Genomic DNA, 9,681 nt, shown 5'->3' with positions numbered 1-9,681 from the left:
ATTGGTGTTTTTCTCTTGTTTAATATTTACTTTTAAATTAACAAATTGAGTAATGTATAGTTTTAAGATTTGATTTATAATCTACAGTTTCATACCAAACTTATTTACATAAATTCATGAAACTGTAGCTCAATAAAATTTTGAATGTGAATCAACAAATACATTACCCATAAGCTGCTCGCGTGCATGCCTCGTGAACCATTTTAATTATATTATTATTATTACTTATTTTACTTAATCTAGTTTTATATAACTTAAATAGATCTATGTTTTTAGCTTTTAGTTACTTTTATAAGAATAAATAAGACAAACAAAAAATAAAGTGCTTACCCAATCTTCTTTTTTCTTGCCCTTGATTGTCGAGGAGAGTTAAGCCTGATTTTTTTATAGTGATTATAGTAATGCACTTAACAATTCTTACCTCTCAAAATTACCGTGGCTTTCTAACTATGCGACAAGAGCCATTACAAATTCATCCAAGCCAGTTGTTAACTTTCCCAACAGGAACATTGTTACTACTCTGAATGAAATTGAAATTTAACGGATCAGAACGTTATACAATACGTCATTTGATAGACGAAAACCTTGACTTTCTATTGGTTATAGGTAATATATAATGAAATGAAAGAGAGAAATATCAATGAATTGGGAAAGAGAGGATGTGACACGTGGGTGTGGCAGGAGGGGCTGATTTTCTATTCGATAGCTCTGTAACCAAACAAAATTGAAAGTTATAAAAATTATGGTTTGTCTGAGCAATAACCTTTTTTATAGAATATTTTACATTTTGTACATTTTCGAGGGGGTGATGGATAAAATAGGGATGATGACATGCTAAGAGAAAATGTGTCACGAGGGTCACACTAGTGGATTTTTTTAAATATTTTCTTGTAGAATTAAGAACTTAAAACTTGTATACTATTAAATATGGATGAGTAGCTAAGATTTTATGCTATTCTAATTGGTGTAACATAAACAAAAAGTAGTTTAATAAAATTTGAATGTAAAACTTTAAAACCTTGAGTCATGCGCAGTAAAGGAGCGATAGGGTTAATCAAGTAGAAAAACTGTTTGTGATGCAAAAAGGAATTAAATTAAATGTTTTTAGTTATAACCAACAGTAGATGTTTCTCCAACACAAATAAGCACATTTTCCCAAACTATATCATCAGTAAAGTTACCTACTTTGCAATTAATTAGTTCTACAATGATTTTATTATAATTCAAAATATATCCTCACCTTGCTGTGTCTTCTAGAAAAATCCCCTCTCGCTCCAGGTGCATGAAGAGTTCCCCTCCACTCAGGTACTCTAAAATCAAGTACAGCTTCCCTCCAGTTTGAAAGGCATAAATTAAATCTACAATAAAAGGGTGCTGCAAATAATACAAATATGTTTAAAATTATGTGTATTTCATACTTTACAAAATGTTACTTTTAGCTTCTTCTTTATTGTTTGTTTTGAAGAGCATATGCATAACATTTACTTTTTTTTTATGGTCATTCTTACTTTTTTTTCAAATTACACAAAGTATTTTTATTTTTAAAAACTTCTGTTTTAAAAGGTACCTATATTTTATAAACTGCCAAAAACACTTCTTTTAAATATAAATCACAAAACAAAAATATCAGGCTTCACTAAAACTGTTCATATTTATTTAGGACAAAACTAGATATATATATATGGTAGGATAGTCATGATATATAATGACAGGGATTATTCCTTCAAACTGTAGGATTGTCATGATGAGTCGTGACAGGAATAACCCAAACTGTAGGATAATGACAAATATTACCTAAACTGTAGAATAGTCATGACGAATAATGACAGATTACACATGTGGTGGGATAGTCATTATATATAATGATAGAGATTACCTAAACCATAAGATAGTCATGATAAATAATGACAGATTACACACAGGATAAGATAGCCAATATATATTTGGTCATCAAGAAATTAATGTCACTTTTTTTAAATGAAAAACACGAACAACTTGTATATCAAAACATTTATTAAATGAAATAGTCTCCATTCTTATCAATGATGCTTTTCCATCTTACGATCAGGTTGTTAATGTCCTGATTAAAGTAATCATTTGTCTTTGAAGCAAAAACATGTCGATGTCCTTTTTAACACCTTACACATTTGCATACATTTTCCCATTAAGATGGTGTTGCAGCAAACGACAAAGATGGTAATCTGATGGTGCCATATCTGGAGAATATGGTGAGTGGGGAAGAACTTCCCAACCCAACTCCATAATCTTGTGTTACGTCAAACGTGCCACATGTAGACGAGTATTGTCGTGAAGAAGAAGAATACCTTTCCACTTCACGAGTGAAGAGCCTTTCTGATGGTCTTGATTTAAACGTTTTAGTTGCTGACTATAGATCTCTGCATTGACAGTCCCCTGTGGCTTGAGGAGTTTGAAATGAATTACTCCTCTGATGTCCTACCAAATGCAAAGCATCATTTTCTGGGAATGGAACCCAGGTTTTGGGGTCGGAAGTGGTTTTTGTCTAGGACTGAGCCATTGTTTTTGAAGTTTAATATTTGCATTTTTCATCATCATCTAAGAAGAGATGAAGCAACGTTCATACGTTGGAAATGATGATCATTGGAGAGTTTGTGAGGCACCCAAACACCTTTAAGGAGTTTTCCCATATTCCTTAGATGTTTACATATTGTTTCATGAAAGACATGCAATGTCAGGGCCATTTCACAAGTTTGTTGCTTTGGGTTAGACTTATCAAGCTCTTCAGAGCATCAATATCAATTCCAACATGTCGACCCCAGCCATCACTGTTTTTAAGGCTAAAGTACATTCAAAACATTTCCATAAACTTCTTTGATAATATAATGACAGAGATTATCTAAACTGTAAAACAGTTGTGATAAATAATGACAGGGACATGAAGTGGCTGAAGAGAAACAAACTGTTTCTGAGCACCCCAGGTTATGACAGTAATCACCCAAATAGTACGATAATCATGATAACTAATGACAATGATTACAAACATGAAGTGGCTGAAGAGAAACTAACTGTTTCTGAGCACCCCAGGTTATGACAGTAATCACCCAAATAGTACAATAATCATGATAACTAATGACAATGATTACCCAAATGATATATATATATAAAGGGAAAAAGAGAAATAGATAGGAAAAATAGGGATCACCAAGTGGTACAACAAACATGGAAAAATACCAAAAGAAATTACCCTAATGTAGAATAGTTCATTATCTCAAGTATCTCAAGTAAAAAAATACATTTACTTATGCTTTCACTTAGTTTATTGAAAAGGGGAGCAAAGGAAAAGTTCTTACCTTTACTGCTTCTAAAATATTTCTTTCTGCCTTAGTATGTACTGTGTCTTTTTGATTTCTTACAATAGTTGCCTGTAAAATAATTTAATCAATTTAACATTCTTCTTCTCTGAAACATATAATTTTTTAAGTGACAAAAAGAGACAGGCATAAGATTTCACAAATTAAAATAAAATAAAAATTAACTTTAATCCTTTAAGAGCAGTTGGGTCAAAGTGTGCATGTCATAATCTTTCACAGTGATGCATTCACAATTTATGTAAACAACTTTATTATCAAAGTATACAAATAAACTTTATACAAAAATGAAGATCACAATTCAAATTTTTATATTACCCAAGTTCTGTCTTTCTTAATTTCAAAAAAGAAATATTTCAAAACTTTCCAATATTCATTCTTCTGTATCACATGTTGCCACTGAGATCCAATTTCACCAATTTGAATTTTCTTACTGGAGCAACAACCCCTGCCATTCCCTCTGTCCTGATCTCTCATCTGACAACTACAATAGGACGTGATTTCATTCCAATGTTACCAAACTCAATCTTTATATGTGGCTTTTGTTTGGTCCATTATGTCAGCTCAGGGACTCACCCTTCATGTATAGTCTTTCCTTTCCCATACCATTTGCTTTTCCTCTTTGTCTATGAACCAGAGGCATTGGTCTTACTTCAGACTTTGATCTACTCACCATGACTTCTGACCATCCCGTCTTTCTGTTTCAACTATTGCCTTCACTTCCCCAGTTATTTCCCTCCTTTTTTGATTGTTCCTTTTGTCTGGTCCATCAGCCACGTCCCATTGTTCTGCCAGATTGGAATCTCAGTGTTGTCTTTCATGCCCTGTCCGATTCTCATTGTGAACCATTGCAGTGTGTTCCTTGTACCATCTTTCCTTTAAAACCTATGTCCTCCCCCACCTGGCATGTTATTGTTCTGATAGTTATTTCCCACTTCCTGTACCATTCTTTGTATGTCAGCCTCTATATGGATCGAGCAATCTTTCCAAGGATATTGGTTGCCCTTTCTCCTATTTCCCACCTGTTCTCCCATTCTGATCCAGATTGACTGTTTTGTCTAGATTGTTCCCTGCTATGTTATATGGCTCACACTGCCTCCTTTTGTGGTTATCGTTCCTGTCTGTATGTTCCATGAATTCCACTGTTTCTCATGATCTATCATCTATTATGCTCAGTGGTTGAGTTTGTCAACTCATACAACTGTCATATTCTGACGTGTCCATTGGAAGGTCACCATCTACGTAATGTTTCTTTGCACCAAATTCATCATCTACCAATGTCTTTAGCTGCTCGAAACTCCCGTCCTTTGGAGAAGATTGTTCAGGCTGGTATGTGGACAACTCCCAATACATTTGTTGCATATTATTTGCACAACCTAGCTGTGTCTTCCTTGGGCTGGTATTGCCACCCTCCTGTGGCATTTCTACACCCTTGTTTACCTTTGACTGGGGTAAGTCAATATATTATGTTTTATCTTACTTTGTTGATATACATCATATTTCAAAATCCCACCTGATGGCGGGTGTTGCCTGGTCAGGTATGTTTATTATTATATTAGCACTAAATCTGTATACTTCTATAATGCTCACTGTTGTGATGGGGTGTTTCTGTAAGACATCCGGCCACTTTTCCTGTGGTTTGTGTGTATATATGTATATCTATAATTGTTTTATACATAAAGGACTGTCACTCACGGATTTCATGAGTAAAGCAGATGGGGATTTTTTCCCATCCCTAATGTCCCGTGATTATTACAATCGGGGGCTTTGTGCTTTTCAAAATAGGGAATCGCAGACACCCATTGCACTGTTTCCATTGTGTCATTCCTCCAGACTCCCCAACACATATTCCACCCTCTTTTAGTGGAGCACGGGAATTATTGCTACTTCTGGTTTCCAGTTGCTGGAGTGGTGAACCATGCAGGTTTCCTCCTGAGTGGGGTTTGTACAGTAAACTAAATAAAACTTCATAGCTCATATGTATACACTTGGTGAGAAAAGGGCTATTTTCATTATGTTTATTGATTACGGATGTTTTTGCCTGGATGGACTGCACTTGGCATGATCCGATGTATCCCAAGGCCCTTTCCCTGGATGTTTATGCCTGGGCAGACCTCACTTGGCCTATTCATATACAATTTATGGTCCTTTAACTCTAGTCACTTACACTTATATCACATTATCAGGTACCTTGCTATGACTGACTATCACTATATCCCATGCTAACAGTTGCTACGTATGTGGACAAATTATGCACTATCTGGTGACAGTGGGCTAATTTCGAACTATCTGACAATTTTTCATCAAACTACATATTCAGGGTGCTTCCCTCTGATTTTTTTTGTTGATGGGGACGATTGTTTTTGTTGCTCACAATATCCTAGACAAGCCGTTTCCACCGGATTTTTTGTCTAGTTGGACAGCAGTTGACATGTTCCGGTGTGCCCCAAGACTCTACCTTTGGCACATATTTATTTGGGCCTGTTGTCGATTCCACACTAGACATTTCATTTTCATCCACAATGTGCTATTTCACGTCATAGTTATGCAGCACTTTTCACAAAACGGTGCTATACTTCTCTTGCTTTGAGACTATGGTGCCTGCCTATTACATTCCACCCTATATTTATTACTGTGTTCGTTACTGGCCGAAGAGCATACCTGTTCCAGAAGTAGTGCTGTACCCCACAGGTGTGCTTTCTTTTCTTATTATGGCACACCTGTTCTTTCAAAGCGGTTTCTCTCCACTTGATTGATATTGCCATGCCTTCATCGGCCCCGCCACCTTGCAATGTGGGATTCTAGCTTTGTGTGAGAAGATGTAGTACTGTTTCTGAAGTTAACATTTTATTACTCTGAATAGGTGTTTACCTCCTCTCCCCCATTTCCCACCCACTGATATGCCAGTGTTTCTTGTTTGTACCTGCCAATTCTCTAAATTGAGGTTTGTGCTACAATAGTAGTGGGAGCTAACTGCACTAGTATAGATGGTGCAAATATGATTGGTGGGAGGTAGTCACATAATCAGTACATGTTCTGAAATGGGACAAAAATGAAGGGTGTGCTTGTGAAATTTTTTTTGGTAATGCTTAGAGGGCAAACCAGGATGGGTGTTAGGAGGTAAGTACCTACTGGAAATACATTTTCAGAGTAAGAAAATATTAACTTTTGATTATTTTCATAACATTAATAAGTTTAATCATTATTTTAATTAATCAGTTATTTTATGTGACAATAACCGACATTATCCTTATAGTTAATAATTTATTTCTTGAGTTAATTGCTTTTCTATACTTGTATCTAAACAACAGCCAACCTTCCTGAATAAGACAGCACATGGTGATGTTAACACTGAAGTTTTGTCAGTTGTTATCAACGACAAGTAACAATGCTGACTATTAACAAAAAAGCCAATACATGCTATGTATTTTTGTAATTTTTCAGTCATACCCTTTGGAGCATGTTATTTTAATAAAAATGTTCTAATGTCATTGCTGTGCATTTGTTTATCAATTTTTTAAAGGGGGAATAAGGAGGAGTGACACTCTTAGAATTAGCTAAGGACAACGTAGTCGTGGGAGTTGTCGGGAAGTCTAAAATTTCACATGAATATAAAGTGCTTAAATCTTTTAAGCTATACATGAAATTTGGCAAGCTTTTAGCAAACAATAAAAATCTATTATACACAAAAAACAAAAACAGATTTTGTAATTAAGCATTTCTGTTAAAGATTTGTCTGAATTTCTGAAACCTTCACTGAATCAATGTGAGTGAAAGGTGGTTTTCACCTTACGGTTTCATATTTCATTTACATAAGCTCTAGAACCTCCTAAATGAATACAAGTTTTTTTTGTGAACTTTAATATTTTATCTCTTATTTGCTTTACCCTAACACTAGCTATAGTGTAATAATCAAAGCACTGAAATGCAAAGTTGCAAACTATGAAGTAAATTGAATAATACCAATTTTAACCCTGCACTGACTATAGTGTTGACCAGAAAGTTACTTAACAGTTTCAACTATTAATCCTTTCACATTTACTTTTACTTAATTTATGGTTTTATTTATTGCTGTAGTTTGTACCCACTGGAACAGTTATTTTGCATCAAAAGCAATAAATCATGATGGTGTCCATTAGCTATTTCATGTAGAGCTAATGTAATCTGAGTGTTATGTTTCATGATACTCAAGCTAGTGTAAATTTAGCCATTTTACTTTTTATTTTACTGGAGTTTTTTAGGTTGAGTATTTATAACGTTTAAATTTTAGTCACTTTTGTTGAAAGTATGTAACAATAATAAAAAAAATGTACATAAAAATAAGGATTATTAGTACTTTATGTATACTCAAATGGTTTGTTTGCACTTGAGTTGACCTTCTTCCTTAAGCATCATTGAGTCTTACAAACTTGAGTGGCTAAAAAATTAATATAGCTTTCAAATATGCATTTATGATTCTAAAAATGTATCAGTCATCAGAATAGAATGTCACAAAATAACTAATTTATCTGCCTTTCTGTTTAAGTTATGAATAGGTTAAAACCTTTTTTACTTTGATAATGAGTAGCACAACAATGATCATAGAATCTGCTCTTTCTGTTATTTATAACTATGTCCATCAGTCATGTAAGGTTGATTAGCAAATCAGTATCAAAAGTTAGAGAGCGAGAGAGAGGGGGAAGGCTTCTCTGGTGGGTTTTACAAATTTTTTGATATCTCAGCAAATCAAGAAGGTAGGATATTGAATAGTTTGTGTTTTTAATTGAATGGAAGCTGCAGCAGCTTATTTTTGATGTAACGGACAGAGCAGAAGAAACTACAACTGAGACAGCCAATATCCCCAAGTCTCATCACAGATGCTTCCTTGGTGGGTTGGGTGGTTTTCCTCGATTCCTAAGAGATTTTGGGTTAGTAATCAGTCGAGGAGGCTACTCTCCGTATCAACATCCTGAAACCTTTGGCAGCTCATCAGGCTATGTATCATTTCCTCCCCTCTCTGCGGGTGGTAATGGTTCATTCTGACAATTTCACTATATCACCAAGCAAGGGGGAAAAAAGTCCAGATCTCTGTGTTTCTCACTCTGGATCTCCTGTATTAGGCCAATGACTACGTTATGATGGTTCTGGCATGTCATGTTCCTGGAATTATGAATCTTGTGGTTGATTGCTTATCCTGTCCTAACTAGGTTGTCCCCACAAAGTGGTCACTTCATCTTCAGGTATTTCAATGGGTATGTTCTCAACTGGTATCTAGTTCCTCACCTCTCAGCTTGAAGGGTGGATGCTTTCAGTTGAGATTGGAGAGGTCTTCACCTATATGCCTACGCTCTGATCAGACTCCTCTCCATAGTCATTTCCCTTATGCAGACCACTCCCTGTTGTGTTCTTCTGGTTGCTCTATGAGGCAGAGGAATGGGAACCCGCACCGTGGTCAAGTCTCTGTTGAGCCAACAAGCAAGGTCATCCCTGATCCCAGGTGGAAGGGTGATGGGATGGTTCAAGGGATTATGGAAGAAGTTCCACTGGTCAAGAAGCATCCAATGAAGGAAATGTACATGTGCCCAACTGAAGGGAATGAGAGCTTCCAAGGAAGCCCACATCCCCAAAGAGAGAGAAGGAGAAGGTAGAGCCTTCATGACTACCCACTCCATACCCCGGAGCCGAGGTGGAAAAGGCTTGGCCCAACTGAGATGGGAATTGAAGAGAACCCCCAAATTAATAAGATAATGCATGAGGGCAGTAAAGCACTTCTCCAAATTGATGAGAAACCCCACCCAAGCAGCTTCTCAACGAAGTAAGTAGGTGTGAGTGACTGACTGTGCATGGGAAGAGGCAAGCAGTAGCCAGTCATCCATGTAATGGTGAGTCCAAAGACCCAGCGAGTGATGATGGCATGCAAAAGAGCATTTGACAAAACACATATGGAGCTGATGAAAGTCCAAATAGCAGGTGCCCAGAACTGAAAGACAAAACCCTGACGAAATGAAGAAAACAATGGGACACTGAGGCAATTCCAGTATGAAGATAGGCATCTGTCACATCTAACTTGCTCATCCAAACTCCCAGGGAAAAAACCCACTGAAATGAGAGGTAGGACTCCATGGTGAAGTGAGGTGTCTCCAGATAAGTATACACCTGGAAAAGATCTATGATGGGTCTGCAATCTCCCATATTTTTGCACACAACAAATAGAGGGGAGTAAAATCCTGGTTGAGTGGGCACCACCCATTTGCTAGCACCTTTGTGTAGGAGGTCTCGGCAAGACGACTGGAGGAGGTACGATCCCAAGGAGGAGGGAAGGAGATCTGGAAAGTGGATAGAGGGGAGCAGAACT

At 36.4% G+C, this 9,681-nt stretch overlaps 1 protein-coding gene across 1 annotated transcript in view; it reads left to right on the top strand.

Annotated features, from left to right (window-relative positions):
* LOC106471085 (ribosomal protein S6 kinase beta-1-like) overlaps positions 1-9,681 on the top strand; it is a 57,485-nt gene that overhangs the window by 19,119 nt on the left and 28,685 nt on the right. Inside the window, exon 5 of the mRNA XM_013931673.2 lies at positions 8,534-8,970. Within this exon, the coding sequence (XP_013787127.1) occupies positions 8,534-8,970 (437 nt within the window). The remainder of the gene's footprint in view (positions 1-8,533; positions 8,971-9,681) is intronic.

This window comes from Limulus polyphemus, unplaced genomic scaffold (assembly GCF_000517525.1).
Source record: "Limulus polyphemus unplaced genomic scaffold, Limulus_polyphemus-2.1.2 Scaffold4400, whole genome shotgun sequence".
In the NCBI taxonomy this organism is placed as follows: Eukaryota; Metazoa; Arthropoda; class Merostomata; order Xiphosura; family Limulidae; genus Limulus; species Limulus polyphemus.
Note: the sequence above shows the minus strand (reverse complement) of the source record. Positions and strands in the feature narration are given on the sequence as shown.